The sequence below is a fragment of the Anomaloglossus baeobatrachus genome, chromosome 9 (genome assembly GCF_048569485.1).
Source record: "Anomaloglossus baeobatrachus isolate aAnoBae1 chromosome 9, aAnoBae1.hap1, whole genome shotgun sequence".
Lineage (NCBI taxonomy): Eukaryota > Metazoa > Chordata > Amphibia > Anura > Aromobatidae > Anomaloglossus > Anomaloglossus baeobatrachus.
The window spans coordinates 37,826,101-37,843,181 of NC_134361.1; the positions used below are offsets into that span (position 1 = coordinate 37,826,101).

General features: G+C 44.4%; 1 protein-coding gene across 1 annotated transcript in view; it reads right to left on the reverse strand.

Annotated features, from left to right (window-relative positions):
• AXL (AXL receptor tyrosine kinase) overlaps nt 1–17,081 on the reverse strand; it is a 125,454-nt gene that overhangs the window by 17,077 nt on the left and 91,296 nt on the right. Inside the window, exons 9-13 of the mRNA XM_075323553.1 lie at nt 13,831–13,975; nt 13,727–13,738; nt 12,202–12,340; nt 12,021–12,112; nt 8,241–8,336 (exon numbers count right to left, since the gene is read on the reverse strand). Of these exons, the coding sequence (XP_075179668.1) occupies nt 8,241–8,336; nt 12,021–12,112; nt 12,202–12,340; nt 13,727–13,738; nt 13,831–13,975 (484 nt within the window). The remainder of the gene's footprint in view (nt 1–8,240; nt 8,337–12,020; nt 12,113–12,201; nt 12,341–13,726; nt 13,739–13,830; nt 13,976–17,081) is intronic.

Below are 17,081 nucleotides of genomic sequence, written 5' to 3' on the forward strand. Positions count from 1 at the left end.
AGCCAGGGAGAGCAGACAGAGACAGGAAGGTGAAGTTTAGTCAGTTCGCTCAGGGAGTGGGAGAGTGAGGAGTGAGCATGTAGAAGAGAAGAAAGGATCGCAGGGCCACGGGTAGTCCTGGAAGGTGCCACGAGCAGTCCTTGTTGGGTACCGCTGCCGAGGGCCCAGAGGCGCTACGGGTAGCTACAGGCTGCGGTGGCCCGTTCCACAGCGACATCAGTGGAGCGATCAGCTGCGACAGGGGACGGTCCCTAGATACTGAAGGAGTGAAAAGACAGTCTCCAGACAGTAAAAACCGAGGCCCAGGGAATTGCAAGCTCCCAGGGCCAGAACCCAGAGCAGATCTTCAGAAAAGGGGTAATCAGCCGACAGGTGACCCCCCAGCCTGGAGGCTGTAATGGAGGCCAAGCCAAGTCCATCTACCTAAGGCGAGGCTAGTGAAGTCAGCAGAAAAAGGGACACTAAAGAGAGGGAACCGGATTTCACGCTCGGAACCATCCAGAAACGGCGGAGGTCCCTGACAGTGGTCCCAGCAGTCTGAGGGTCCCTGCAAGTGTGACAGAAACTGTGAGTAAAAGAACTGGAACTGCACCTTTGGACTCGTCTCTGTTATTCCACCTGCATAGACACTTACAAGCACCAACTGTGCCCCGGGCATTGCTCCACCTGTGGGGAGCAGTCCCATCATTGCTGCCACAACACCATCCCGGAGGCTTCACACAGCAGCGGCGGCTCAGTAGCCGCATACCACAGGTGGCGTCACGAACACAAACATTAACAAGCAAGCCACATAAACTACTGACACCCACCAGGGCCACGGAGCCGGGCCCAGCCACCACTGACTACCACCGGACTAGTCCGGCCCGGCACCGGGTGTCCCATAGCCCTGGGGTGGGCGAGTCAATAGCTGAAGATTAATCTGGCTGGAGATCAGATCCCCGGGAGGAAGCTGGAGGAAGCCATTACACCAAGTGCGGCTTTCCGATAGATTTTCCAGACTGAGAAGAATACGACATAGAACGGAAGTGGAGCCGCTCGGCTCGTGTTACTGTTCCCACACATAGGAAAACACAGCGCGGACGAGGCAGCAGAGACCAGCTCCGATGGGAAAGACGGAGGGAAAAGAGGAGTTGCATCGGACGTCCCGGAGGAGAATCTACTTTACTTTGCTTCCTACAGAAAGTAACTGGTTCCAGACACGACATTAACTGAACCGGGACCTCACAATAGATCGGAGGAATCAATCACTGCGGCTCCATACAGAAGAAAGACTGACCACATAGTGCGGGCAAATGTATTATAGGGGGAAATACCTACTGGGACACACTGCTTAAGCAGCGAATTCTAGTTCATCGTTCAATCCCATAATTCCCAGTGTATAGTATCCAGCCCCCTGGCCCCCCAATGTAGAACATCCAGCCCCTCACCCCCGGTGTATAACATCCAGCCCCCTGGCCGTCCGGTGTATAACATCCAGCCCCTCATCCCATGGTGTATAAAATCCGGCCCCTCATCCCCGGTGTATAACATCCGGCCCCTCACCCCTCAGTGTATAACATCTGGCCCCTCACCCCCCAGTGTATAACATCCGGCCCCTCACCCCCGGTGTATAACATCCGGCCCCTCACCCCATGGTGTATAACATCCGGCCCCATCACCCCCAGTGTATAACATCCGGCCCCTCACCCCTCAGTGTATAACATCTGGCCCCTCACCCCCCAGTGTATAACATCCGGCCCCTCACCCCCGGTGTATAACATCCGGCCCCTCACCCCATGGTGTATAACATCCGGCCCCATCACCCCCAGTGTATAACATCCGGCTCCTCACCCCCGGAGTATAACATCCGGCCCCTCATCCCATGGTGTATAACATCCTGCCCCTCACCCCCATTGTATAATTTCCGGCCCCTCAACCTCATTGTATAACATCTGGCCCCTCACCCCGGTGTATAACATCCTGCCCCTCACCCCCGGTGTATAACATCCAGCCCCTCCCCCCGGTGTATAACATCCGGCCCCTCATCCCATGGTGTATAACATCCTGCCCCTCACCCCCAGTGTATAACATCCGGTCCCTCATCCCATGGTGTATAACATCCGGCCCCTCACCCCCAGTGTATAACATCCAGCCCCTCAACCCCATTGTATAACATCCAGCCCCTCAACCCCATTGTATAACATCCAGCCCCTCACCCCCTGGTGTATAACATACGGTCCCTCGTCCCATGGTGTATAACATCCGGTCCCTCATCCCATGGTGTATAACATCCGGCCCCTCAACCCCATTGTATAACATCCAGCCCCTCAACTCCATTGTATAACATCCAGCCCCTCACCCCCAGCGTATAACATCCGGTCCCTCATCCCATGGTGTATAACATCCAGTCCCTCACCCCCGTTGTATAATATCCGGCCCCTCACCCCATGATGTATAACCTCCCACCCATCACCCCGGTGTATAACATCCCACCCCTCACCACATGGTGTATAACATCCCACCCCTGACCACATGGTGTATAACATTCGACCCTTCGCCCCCTGGTACATAACATCCGCCCCTTGCCATGCCGTCTGCCTTTACTAATATGTGAGGTGGGTAAATGGCCAGTAGAGCAGAGCTCACTGATACCAGCGCAGCCCTGTAATAGGAGCCACAGATGTAACCAATGCGTTCACGACATTTCTTCCTCCTAAATCTTCCCCCATCACCTGTGAGTGATATTATTGAGATGTGGAGGAAACGCAGCAACTCAGCTACAAAACTGAGACCCTGTAACGTTACAGAGTGGGGGACAGAGTCCTGAGGAGCAGAGGGCAGAAAAGTCACCAATGCTCTGCTGACTCCATTACTGCAGAGTAAAGACCTCTCTGGTATTAAAGGGGTTGTCCGACCTAAATTAAAAAGTCTGCAGTTACTCCGTGTGTCCCTCTATGTGACTACAGATTTGTGACTTTTCACATTGTACGCACTGTGCGCTGTGAGTATTTTCTGGAGTCAGAGCCAGGAATGGCGCTCACATGGCTGCGAGTATGCGATATGCATTCTCCCAGCCAGAATCCGACTTGATGGCTGTGGCCTCACTCAGTGCAAGTACAGTGATGGATCATACTGCTCTATCTGGTGTCTAATGGATGAGTCCGGGTTTGGTGAATGTCAGGGGAACGTTACCCTTCTAACTGCACTGTGCCTGCTGTAATAATTGGTGGAGGAGGGATAATGCTATCGGGCTTGTTTATCAGGGGTCAGTATTGGGCCCTTTTTCCAGTGAAAGTAAAATGTAATTCTTCAGCATAATACTTTGTGAACAATTGTAGCTTCTAGCGGTTTCAGAACAGTTTGGAGAAGGCCCTATTCTGTTACCCTGACTGTGCCCAGTGCATAGTATAGTCATGAGGAACATGGTTTGGGGAGTTTGGGGTGGAAGAACATGGTGGTCGCACAGAACCTGCACCTGAACGCCATCCAACAGCTTTCGAATGAACTAGAACAGACATTACGAGTCAGTCTGTGGATGAATAGACAAATATTCACATAGACACACTCCAAAAGCCTGTAGAAAACCCTCCAAATGATTGGAACATGCTATCACTCCATAGTAATACCAATAGATTAAGGAGGTGCAGGTGTTTCTCCATGTGACGCATTTTATGGACATTATTGCTTTATAGCCACAGTTGCAGTAATTGCTCTTGCAGATTTTTCTCATATTTTCATAAAGATGTTCATTTAGAAGGACTAAATTAGAAAAGGAAGGAGCAGGAGAAACCTCGGGGGAGCTCTCTCATGGTCACATGAACCTTTAAAGACTTCTGTCATGGTTCCCTGCCATGTGTAAATAAATAGCCCCTCTTAGGAAAGTCTTAAAAATACTAAGACTTTTACACCGGAAGACAAAGCTGGAGGCTTGATCATCGGCTGATTGCGCAGTTTATTGCATCCTCTATAATGATAGTTGAATGTGGTACAGCTTAGCATGTGCTGCGGACAATGGGTTCAATAATCTTTAACCAGCGCCAATTAATTAATTTCATTATTGATCAGCAATAATTATGGGCAGAAACCTGCCAGTGTGAACAAGTCTTATGAATAACGACCACAATCAGAGTAATAATCACAGAGGTTCTTCGTCAAGATCATGGCTTTAGGCCAGGATGAGAGCGTGACGTCACGGCTCCCTCAGAGACCGCTCTATTTTGGGTTCTAACCTTCAAGCATTTATTTTTATTTTGTAATCCTTGCATCCCAAGAGCTATAACTTTGTTATTTTCCCAGTGCTTGTTTTTTTCTGGGTAACAACTCGTACTTTTCAACTTGTAATTTTTTTAATTTCACTGTAGGGAATAAATAATGGGATCATTTCAGGTCGTTACAGATGTGGCAATAGCAATTTTTTATTTCATTTTTGTTGATTTTATTAGTTTTTTTGAAGGGTATTATTTACCAGTTTATATAAATCTAATTTATAAAGCTAAGTGTGTATATGTATGTATGTGTGTATGTATGTACTGTATGTGTGTGTATGTGTGTGTTTATGTGTGTGTATGTATATGTATGTGTGTATGTCCATGGGCATTGTGACATTTGGACTGTAGATCAGCCTGGAAGTGTGAAATGCACTGCAGAAAAAAACAATGTTATTTCTTTTTTTATTTTTTTTTTAAAATTGTGAAAAGTTTATTCAGAGGGTCATTTATTATCCAACCCCTCAAACCACCAGAATTCTGTTTAGTTCCCCTAAAGTATTAAGAAGTATTTCAGGCACAAAGAACAATGAGCTTCACAGGTTTGGATTAATTATCTCTTTTTCCAGCCTTTTCTGATTAATTAAGACCCTCCCCAAACTTGTGAACAGCACTCATACTTGGTCAACATGGGAAAGACAAAGGAGCATTCCAAGGCCATCAGAGACAAGATCGTGGAGGGTCACAAGGCTGGCAAGGGGTACAAAACCCTTTCCAAGAAGTTGGGCCTACCTGTCTCCACTGTTGGGAGCATCATCTGGAAGTGGAAGGCTTATGGAACTACTGTTAGCCTTCCACGGCCTGGACAGCCTTTGAAAGTTTCCACCCGTGCCGAGGCCAGGCTTGTCCGAAGAGTCAAGGCTAACCCAAGGACAACAAGGAAGGAGCTCCGGGAAGATCTCATGGCAGTGGGGACATTGGTTTCAGTCAATACCATAAGTAACGTACTCCACCGCAATGGTCTCCGTTCCAGACGAGCCCGTAAGGTACCTTTACTTTCAAATCGTCATGTCAAGGCTCGTCTACAGTTTGCTCATGATCACTTGGAGGACTCTGAGACAGACTGGTTCAAGGTTCTCTGGTCTGATGAGACCAAGATCGAGATCTTTGGTGCCAACCACACACGTGACGTTTGGAGACTGGATGGCACTGCATACGACCCCAAGAATACCATCCCTACAGTCAAGCATGGTGGTGGCAGCATCATGCTGTGGGGCTGTTTCTCAGCCAAGGGGCCTGGCCATCTGGTCCGCATCCATGGGAAGATGGATAGCACGGCCTACCTGGAGATTTTGGCCAAGAACCTCCGCTCCTCCATCAAGGATCTTAAGATGGGTCATCATTTCATCTTCCAACAAGACAACGACCCAAAGCACACAGCCAAGAAAACCAAGGCTTGGTTCAAGAGGGAAAAAATCAAGGTGTTGCAGTGGCCTAGTCAGTCTCCTGACCTTAACCCAATTGAAAACTTGTGGAAGGAGCTCAAGATTAAAGTCCACATGAGACACCCAAAGAACCTAGATAACTTGGAGAAGATCTGCATGGAGGAGTGGGCCAAGATAACTACAGAGACCTGTGCTGGCCTGATCGGGTCTTATAAAAGACGATTATTAGCTGTAATTGCAAACAAGGGTTATTCCACAAAATATTAAACCTAGGGGTTGAATAATAATTGACCCACACTTTTATGTTGAAAAGTTATTAAAATTTAACTGAGCAACATAACTTGTTGGTTTGTAAGATTTATGCATCTGTTAATAAATCCTGCTCTTGTTTGAAGTTTGCAGGCTCTAACTTATTTGCATCTTATCAAACCTGCTAAATCTGCAGGGGGTTGAAGACTACTTGTAGGCACTGTATATATATATACACATTAATTGGACTAGGAGTCTTGAACACATGATTTTTCTGACAGACAACCTTAAGGACTTTGCTCTGGTGGATACGATCATTCTGGGCTGAGAGAATATCATGTTATCGGCAGCACATTACCTTTTTACACAAAGAGATTGCTGCTGAGGACAATGATTTTGAAGGCACCTCATAAATCAGCAAATTAGTATTTTACTAATTTGTCAGGACTTTAGACAAGTCGATGAGCTGAAACAATTGATCCAATGAAAATTTGTTCCCCAATTATCAGCAGATCTAAATTGGTCTTAACTGGTTTTCAAAGATCTTGTAAAGCTGTAGGGGAAAAAAGTGCATTAGGGTCTTACCCGGTATGAGGGTAGAGAGACAGAAAGAGACACACTCACCTGGTAGGGTTGTGCCAGTCACAACACCCTATGGTCGCATGTGAGTGATTATAGTGGTTTAGCAGCGGTCCCGGGGAGCAGTTAATAAATAAATCAAATGGAATGAAACCGGTTTAAATGCCGCGCTAGAAACCACAGATTCTGTAGATAAAAAGATTTTCTTTATTTCATAATTCTACGCGTTTCAAAGGCATCTCCGCCTCCTTCTTCAGGAACAAAATCATCATTTTTGTTCCTGAAGAAGGAGGCGGAGATGCCTTTGAAACGCGTAGAATTATGAAATAAAGAAAATCTTTTTATCTACAGCATCTGTGGTGTCTAGCGCGGCATTTAAACCGGTTTCATTCCATTTGATTTATTGGTTTTCAAAGATGGAAGACTTAAAGATATTGTTAGTCCTCAGGCTGCCATCACAAACCATCTCTGTTTTGGTCATTAGCTTGCAACAGACATCAAAATTGCAAAAATGTGAATTAGCCCTCCATATAGGTGATTCTTTCACTCATGATTTAATTCTTATTCGTATTCTCCTTACAGAGGACATTTCCACTGTGCAAATCTGTTTTAGATGGAAAAAACTGCTGGTAAATGTAGTAGGAATCATCTCCCATTCAGATGAATGAGTTACCATGTAAAACATGGTCACTTTGGGTTTGCAATTTGTGAGCGCTCATTTGAAAAGGGTCCCAACAATGACACCTATATACCCTAACAGGACATGTGGACAAGGGGATGCAATATAAATACCCTGATTCCCCAAAATTAAGCCCTAGTAGGATTTTTCAGGCTTTTTTGAATATGCCTAAAATATAAGCCCTACTCCAAAAATAAGCCATAGTTAAGGTTCTGTAAGGAAGTGTCCAAGCATCTAAAAAAGTTTAAGAATACAGCAGGATTCTTCATAAAAGAAAGCAGACATCCCCAAAAGAAATCAGCCCCCCCCCCCAAAAAAAAGCAGACATCCCCAAAAGAAAGCAGAGACCCCCAAAAGAAAGCAGACACCACCACAAAAAAAATATGCACTCACCAGACCAACAAGTAGAATTGGCAAGTGCTAATGGTGGATGGGCTCTCACACACAGATCTGCATCGCTGTCAGGTCCCTCACCATTCCAACTGCATTGCACTGTAGCTCTCACAAACCAATTGGGTACCAGAATCACTTCGCGGGTGTGATACTGCTTCAAGTCACCAGGGGGAGCCAACCGCTGTAGAACACAGGGGGACCTGACAGTGACACAGACCTGTATGTGAGAGCCCATTCACTTCCCAACTCTAATTGTTTGGAGTCTGGTAAGTGCAATTCTTTTCGGGGGTGTCTGCTTTCTTTTAGCAGTACATAGAGAACAGGTAATTTAAACCTTTATAAACATGGTCTGTACCCACCACTATAGGACGGGTTCTGCACCACGAGAACAGCGGATCAGATAAGAAAATGTGCATCAGAACCAGTAATAGGATTAACACAAAATGTTGATGTCCCAGAATGTGAGGATGATTAGATTTGTATTACAGTTGGTTTTTTTGTTCAAGAACAAATATGGATTATCATTCATGGGAAAATATAAGACATCCCCTGAGAATAAGCCCTAGCGCGTCTTTTGGACCCAAAAAATAATATAAGACCCTGTCTTATTTTCGAGGAAACACAATATTAAAAAAAAGTAGGTAGATAATTTGGTAAAGTAAATAACATCAGTACTGATCTCCTTACAACATATCCGGTGACTCTGCCTACCTTCTCCAAGGGTCTTGCCAAGTGTTAGTTTGTGCCGATCGACCATAACGTCTCGGAGCTTCTCCTTAAGGTCATCACTAATTCCCAGCCGGTTCACTGGAATGTAGGGACAATCAATTATTTACTTCATGGAAAATATTGTTCAGACTAAAGACATTTAACCTCCTACACTCAAAACTATCTTGTGGGTTCCATATTTTAATACATAATTGTACCTTAAAAGTGAATATTTACATTTTAGGATTAAAATTTGCATTGATTTTCTGAATATATGGTGACACTAGCTAATGCTCCATTCTCAATTTGCTCAACTGTTTAAACATGTGAACAAAGCCTACATTTCTGTACACAGCCTAAAGACCCGAATACAGCCTAAATATGTGAACACAGCCTAAACACATGAACACAGCCTAAATATCTGAACACAGCCTAAACACATGAACCCAGCCTAAATATCTGAACACAGCCTAAACACATGAACCCAGCCTAAATATCTGAACACAGCCTAAACACATGAACCCAGCCTAAATATCTGAACACAGCCTAAAAATCTGAACACAGCCTAAACACATGAACACAACCTAAATATCTGAAATTAGCCTACACACTTGAACATTTACTAAACACCTGACTACAGCTTAAACATATGAACTCAGCCGAAACACCTCAACAGAGCCTAAATACCTGAGCGCAGTTTAAATACCTGAACACAACCTAAACACCTGAACACAGCCTAAGGCCTCTGCCACACTCACGTGAAATTCACGCACGTGCCGAGAGACACGTATTTTCCCTGCGTGTTGCAAGCAGGTAAGTACGTGTCTCTGGTACGTGCGTGACACGTGTGTTCTACGTGTGCTATCCGCGATAGCACACGTACGGTAGAACCGGTAAATAACATACTCACCTGGTCCTTCCTGATGTCCGCGGTGCTGTCCATGGTGCTGATCCTCAGTCTCCAGCCCTCCCGTCTCCCCGCTGCTGCTGCTGCCAGGCATTGAAGTGAATATTCAATGAGAATAATGAGCGGCGGTCGGCAGCAAGAGGCAGCAGCGGCAGAGACAGGAGGGCTGGAGAAGGTGAGTTAATGTTTTGTTTTTTTTTCACTGACATGTGTGTTTTCTCCGGCGCGTGTCACACGGGACCGCATCCACACTACACCCGTGTGGTACGGGTGCGGGCCGTGTGACACCCGTGCTGCGGGAGAAATCACTGACATGTCAGCGCTTTGAAAAACGCACACACGTACAAACGCACACGGACACACGTTCCGTGTGGTTTTACGTGTGTGTGCCTGCTACAATAGGGTAGCATTGGTTAACGTGTCTCCGTGCCGCCGGTACGTGTAAAAAATGACAAACACGTGCCGGCAGCACGGATGTGTGTCGCAGGCCTAAATATGTGAACACAGCCTAAACACATGAACCCAGCCTAAACACCTGAACACAGCATAGATAGCATGCTGTAAGTCCCTTAGCGGTGACTGTATGCCAGCAAGATATTATTTTAAAGACTTTGTCTAATAAGGATGGAAAGGGAAATCACCAGCACTTGAATCCAGGCAAATTTCTTAAAATGAAAAATTCTTTATTTTCGTGTCATTAAAAGTCCATAAAATGGTGGTTATGCCTCTGTTACAGGGCATAACCACCATTTTATGGACTTTTAATGACACGAAAATAAAGAATTTTTCATTTTAAGAAATTTGCCTGGATTCAAGTGCTGGTGATTTCCCTTTCCATTATTGCTACAAGGACTGGCTACTCCTTTCTTCTCCGTGCACTATCCATGGCTTCTGGGTGTTTCCAGATTAGGTGAGCCGGAAAATCTCTTTTTCCTTTGTCTAATAAGGGTATTTGTAACTCCATGTCTGATCGCTAGAGTTTAGACTTTTATAAAGCCATATTAAGAATTAATTTTTTTTTATTTTTTCTATGGAACTATATTAAAATGGGTTTCTATTACTTTAAGAAAAAAACTGTTTGGAGGGAAAGGGTCATTATAAGAAAAATAAATAGGTGTTCCTTACCACTCCCATCCACTGTCACTCTAGTGCCATCCCGTGGTCACTGTTAGTAATGGAAGTGATGACATCTCACGCCCTTAGTCACCTGACTCACAGTGACGACATCCCCTCCATTCAGTCACCTTGCTCTGACGCCACTGATTGACCACAGGGTCAGGTGACAGGATATCATCACTTCTGGTCCTGATGGAGAACACTGGATCGGCAGCTTTAGAGTGCAGAGGGACTAGAGAGGAAAGTAATACTAATTCTTTTGTTCTATTTTTTGATCCCTTCTCTCTGTCCAGTCTTGAAAATCATTAAAAATCACTGTCATGATTGACTCCTGGCTCAGCTGGAGCTGAGCCTTTTTTTTAGTTTCACTTCTGATGCAGGTCACGTTAGGGGTTAATCCTTTCTGCCTCGTTCTGGAGGTCAGGCTGCTTTATTAGGGCACTGTTTCTCTTGGACTTCGCCAGTGATATTTCTGGCTCTGCTGTGTTCTGCTCTTGAGTGACCTGTTGTCTGCCCTGCCCCCTCCTGACCTCCGTGTTCACCTGACCTGTTAACCTCCTCTGTTGTCTGTTTCCATCAGTGTCTCTCCCGCTGTCTCCCTGTTCGTTCCTTATCTGTTTACCCTAATTCTGTCTTGTCTTCCCACTCCCCCTCGCTTCTAGGCTCTGATTTCCAGGCTACTGACTATTTGCTTCCCTCTGACTACGTTTAGACTTTGCCCTTGTGTACTTACAAGACCTCATGTTGTGACACGACTTTCTGACGATTCTACTGCCATCTGGTGGGCTTGACTTGTATTACCTCTGCTAGGGAATTCCCTGCTCATACGTTTCCTCCACTTTTACGCCCCCTAGTGGTTTACCAGCTAACTACCTTCTCAGATAGTTTCCGGAATCCTCTCAGTCCCACATTACTGCGCTGTACTGCTATTGTACATCTTAGAGTACAGCGTGACAATCACTTTTAAGAATAATTTGGTACAGAATTTTTCATCTATTTAGAAAAAGGATGGACATAGCTAATGTGACTTTTGTCCTAAATGCAAAAACTACAATACTAAAACCAACTTTAATAACTTTTAAGCCGTCTAACTGGTATGAAAATGAAAACTATTCCCAGATTGTAAATTTACTAACACAATAAGAAGCGATGTCTAGACTGGAAAATATTAAATTTAATAGGCTTATCGGTTTTGCAATAGTTGCTCATTAAAATTTGTACAATGACTTTCTTCGAAAACAGCCCCCTTCTGCTCATCCCAGAAGATTGACTTCATGGAGGAAGCCATTGCTTAGAGAAAGGGCTTTGTGTAACCATGGAGCGGTCTGGATCCCAATGTTATTCAGCACAAAACATGAGCAGGAATTTCCTGATGTTCAGCCAAGTGGATGGAGTATGAACAGATTCTCTGCAGACTTCTCCGAATCTTACGTCCATCAATCTGGTCGAGCAGACGGCCCCACCTATCCCTGTGCTAATTCCCAGTACTGTAGACCCCGTCGTCTGTACACTGGGGGGCTATCCTGACATCTGGCGTACTCCGCAAGTCATAAATATTTAGGAGTTACATAAGGCTATATTCATTCACATCTGAACCTTATTTCTACAGATATTCCCATAGTTTGGAAGCCTTCAGATCCATGGTTGGACTCTGGCTTTCAGATCGTACCACTAGCGAAGAATACTCAATGAGAAGCCCTTATTTTGGAGATCAGTGACCAAATGCAAGGTTGGTTAGACAGAAGGAGAGGCAGACTTACAGGTGGCTTCTGTGGTTCTTCTACTGTAAGACTTCCTCACTCGGTACCGAACCACAAGTTCTCCTTGCTCCACCGTTGGTTCAAAGGCCTCTCTGAACATTAACATAGAAAAACCGCCTTATTGCCTTGTATGCAATGTCTTCCTTAGGCCTTATTGATGTAATGCAATGTCTTCACTCACCCATAACGTGTCTCCTTCTTTCGGAAGCGTGCAAGGAAAACTGCACCTAGGATAGCACCGAAAACAGCCACAGCAGCCACCAGCATAATGTACCACCAATGCCAGGAGAAAGGGGATGAAGCTGTATCATCTCTGAAGGCTGTAAAAAAAAAATACAGAACTTCTTTCTAGAGTCTTTTATTGACTTGGATCACTTTGGGAAGAGAGATTTAGGACAACTCTACAATGCATTCGAAAAGTGGGTAGGAAACACAAGATTTTCAAATTTGTAGCTATTGAAGATTGTCTCTCCTAATACAGCAGAACATAGAGTAGAAATGTGATCTTTGGATACTTTCTACTTTTTTAAGAGTAAACAGAAGAAAGCTGTAAAATTGTGGACCATCAACCTTCTGAAGAGTTACATGCTCTACGGTGGTCCTTCTCAATGTTTCTCAGCCACTTTCTCTCTATCAAGGGCTATCTGCAATGTGGAGATATCCAAATACCCTGAAGAGTAACATACTCTATAGTGGGCTTTACACGCTACGACATCGCTCAAGTGATCTCGTTGGGGTCACGGAATTTGTGACGCACATCCGGTCACTTTAGCGATGCCGTTGCGTGTGACACCTATGAGCGATTTTGCATCGGCGCAAAAACGTGCAAAATCGCTCATCGGTGACATGGGGTCCATTCTCAAATATCATTACTGCAGCAGTAACGAAGTTGTTCCTCGTTCCTGCGGCAGCACACATCACTCTGTGTGACACCGCAGGAACGAGGAACCTCTCCTTACCTGCCTCCCGGCCACAATGCGGAAGGAAGGAGGTGAGCGGGATGTTCGTCCCGCTCATCTCCGCCCCTCCGCTTCTATTGGGCGGCGGTTTAGTGACGCTGCTGTGACGTCGCTGTGACGCTGAACGAACCGCCCCCTTAGAAAGTAGGCGGTTCGCCAGTCACAGCGACATTGCAGGGAAGGTAAGTAGTGGTAAGTAGTGGTCCGGGCGATGTTGTGCGACACGGGCAGATATTTGCCCGTGTCGCACAACCGATGGGGGCGGGTACGCACGCTGGCGATATCGGTACTACCGATATCGCAGTGTGTAAAGCGGCCTTATGGTGGTACTTCTCAATGTTTCTCAGCCAAGTCCTCCTCATCAAGCACTATCTGCAATGTGGAGATACCCAAATACCCTGAAGAGTAACATGCTCTATGGTGGTACTTCTCAATATTGCTCAGTCAAGTCCTCCCTATCAAGGGCTACAAACATAGATTCTGTAATGTGGAGATACCCGAATACCCTGAAGAGTAACATACTCTATGGTGGCACTTCTCATTGTTTCTCGGCCAAGTTCTCCCCATCAAAGGCTACAACCATACATTCTGCAATATGGAGATACCCGAATACCCTCTTGGGCCATGGTATGTATAGGATATACAGAAGGTAGGGAACCCATTCTCTAAAGCTCATAAGATTGGATATCCATAATTATCGAGATCAAGACATCATGAGTTCTTTCTAGATGCTCTTGTGCTTCTCACCTTGAGGAGAATCTGAAAAAAAAGCAAATTGATATTCATCAGTCATCAGAAAACACTTTACGACATACAACGTAGAATATCGAGTCGTTGACTAAAGTTCTTACCATAGCTGGAGACTGTAGCAACAACAGAATCACTCCAAGGACCATCCCCAGAGACTGTGTAAGAGGAGAGCCGAACAGTCAGGTTGTCCACCGGCTGCAACATCTCAAGTATCACCTCATTATTAAGACCAGCATCTACCACGACCTGTGCAGTAAAAACTCTACTCTGAGTATATGATGTAATATATAGATATTCTAGCTAAGCTCAGTATATACTACGAACAAACTCACATTTGGGACAGAGACGCAAAGACGACTAGTAAAGTAACAATCACTCGAGACGAAGACATATATACACACAACTGAACCAAACTGGCCGGATAATGAGGTTCTATATAGACACTAAAGGTCCATAATTACTAACTATCTGGGAATGTCTGGAAGGCTTTAGAAAAAGAGGAGACCTACAGGACTCTCGGATAAGTTGTGATATCTCATGGGTGCTGCTGAAATGTCCTGGAATGAAAAAAATAAGAAAAGAAGCATACAGATGCCAGTGGATCACAATAAAGAACTATAAAATGTTTTATTTAACAAATATGCCAAAAACACATGATTAAAACCATTTAAAAAGGAGCAGAACAACATATACACTGGTCAAAAGTTTATAATTAAATTAACTGTCTGAGCAGAGTATCTCATGTAATTAAAATATGCAAAATACACATAAATCAAATGTAATGAGATCTAATAAATGTGTAGAGTGAAAACCAACAGAGGGTATGAATCAATATATAAACCCCTAGGCACCTAGCCCCAGATGAAGCAACATGTAGTGGCGAAACGCATTGGCTGTGCCTCTATTCCCTAACTGCTTCTTCACTATCATGTCGGTAACTCATGTCTCTTCCACTGACTCATCTTTTTCCCTATTTTGCTGTACTGGTACTAGGGTCTCTTTAATATGTGTATGCATTGCTATGTCAATATATATAATATACCCTAAGGCAGCTAGTCCCTGATAAAGCCACACATGTAGTGGTAAAACGCATTGGGTATACCTCCATTCCCTATTTTTTTCTCTATTTTGCTGTACTGGTACTAAGGTCTCTTTAATATGTGCTTGCATTGCTATGTCAATATATATACAATTAGGCACCTAGTCCCTGATGAAGCCACATGTAGTGGTGAAACGTGTTGTGTGTACCTCTACTCCCTAACTGCTTTTTCTCTATCATGCAGGATCTTTATGTCTCTACCATTGACTTTTCTTTTTCCCTATTTTGCTGTGCTGGTACTATGGTCTTTTTACTATGCCTTTGCATTGTTACATAATTATATGGTTATTTCATCACAAACCCACATAGAGGTCTATATATTGATTCATACCATTTGTTGGTTTTCATTGTACACATTTATTGCACCTTTTTTGCATTTGATCTAACTGTATTTTGCATATTTTTATTACATGAAGTACTCTGCTCAGGCAGATAGGGTAGTTTTATTATAAACTTTTGGCTGGTATATATATATTGTTATGGCTGTTTGGCCTTTTTAAATATTTCTAATCATTTGTGTGTGTTTGGAATATTCATTAAATAAATAATTTTATGGTTATATATGGTGTGATCCCCTGGTATCTTCATGATTCTTTTCTTCTTTTTTTTTTCATTGCTTTCTTTTGGCATACACGGGGTTGATCCCTTCAATAATTCTTGGTGCCCTCTATTTTTTGTCCAGTTCACTGAAATATACTGGAAAGTGCCATTTCTGGACATTTTCTTGTTCATGATGTCAGGATAGATCCGCGGGGGCGGGCAAAGAGCATGGAGGGGGCGTGGTCTTTAAAGAGGGGGCACGATCATAGTGAAAATCAAGCCTCTTGATAGTAAACACTAAAAGTTCGAAAGTTTAGGTTACACATAGGTCCTGTTGTGTAAGGGAGTCCTCTCCTATTTTTTATATATATATATATATATATATATATATATATATATATATATATATATATATATATATATATATAGTGCATATATACACATATATATATATATACATTGAGTGCCTACAAGTAGTCTTCAACCCCCTGCAGATTTAGCAGGTTTGATAAGATGCAAATAAGTTAGAGCCTGCAAACTTCAAACAAGAGCAGGATTTATTAACAGATGCATAAATCTTACAAACCAACAAGTTATGTTGCTCAGTTAAATTTTAATAAATTTTCAACATAAAAGTGTGGGTCAATTATTATTCAACCCCTAGGTTTAATATTTTGTGGAATAACCCTTGTTTGCAATTACAGCTAATAATCGTCTTTCATAAGACCTGATCAGGCCGGCACAGGTCTCTGGAGTTATCTTGGCCCACTCCTCCATGCAGATCTTCTCCAAGTTATCTAAGTTCTTTGGGTGTCTCATGTGGACTTTAATCTTGAGCTCCTTCCACAAGTTTTCAATTGGGTTAAGGTCAGGAGACTGACTAGGCCACTGCAACACCTTGATTTTTTCCCTCTTGAACCAGGCCTTGGTTTTCTTGGCTGTGTGCTTTGGGTCGTTGTCTTGTTGGAAGATGAAATGACGACCCATCTTAAGATCCTTGATGGAGGAGCGGAGGTTCTTGGCCAAAATCTCCAGGTAGGCTGTGCTATCCATCTTCCCATGGATGCGGACCAGATGGCCAGGCCCCTTGGCTGAGAAACAGCCCCACAGCATGATGCTGCCACCACCATGCTTGACTGTAGGGATGGTATTCTTGGAGTCGTATGCAGTGCCATCCAGTCTCCAAACGTCACGTGTGTGGTTGGCACCAAAGATCTCGATCTTGGTCTCATCAGACCAGAGAACCTTGAACCAGTCTGTCTCAGAGTCCTCCAAGTGATCATGAGCAAACTGTAGACGAGCCTTGACATGACGCTTTGAAAGTAAAGGTACCTTATGGGCTCGTCTGGAACAGAGACCATTGCGGTGGAGTACGTTACTTATGGTATTGACTGAAACCAATGTCCCCTCTGCCATGAGATCTTCCCGGAGCTCCTTCCTTGTTGTCCTTGGGTTAGCCTTGACTCTTCGGACAAGCTACGAGGCAAGGCACGGGTGGAAACTTTCAAAGGCTGTCCAGGCCGTGGAAGGCTAACAGTAGTTCCATAAGCCTTCCACTTCCGGATGATGCTCCCAACAGTGGAGACAGGTAGACCCAACTCCTTGGAAAGGGTTTTGTACCCCTTGCCAGCCTTGTGACCCTCCACGATCTTGTCTCTGATGGCCTTGGAATGCTCCTTTGTCTTTCCCATGTTGACCAAGTATGAGTGCTGT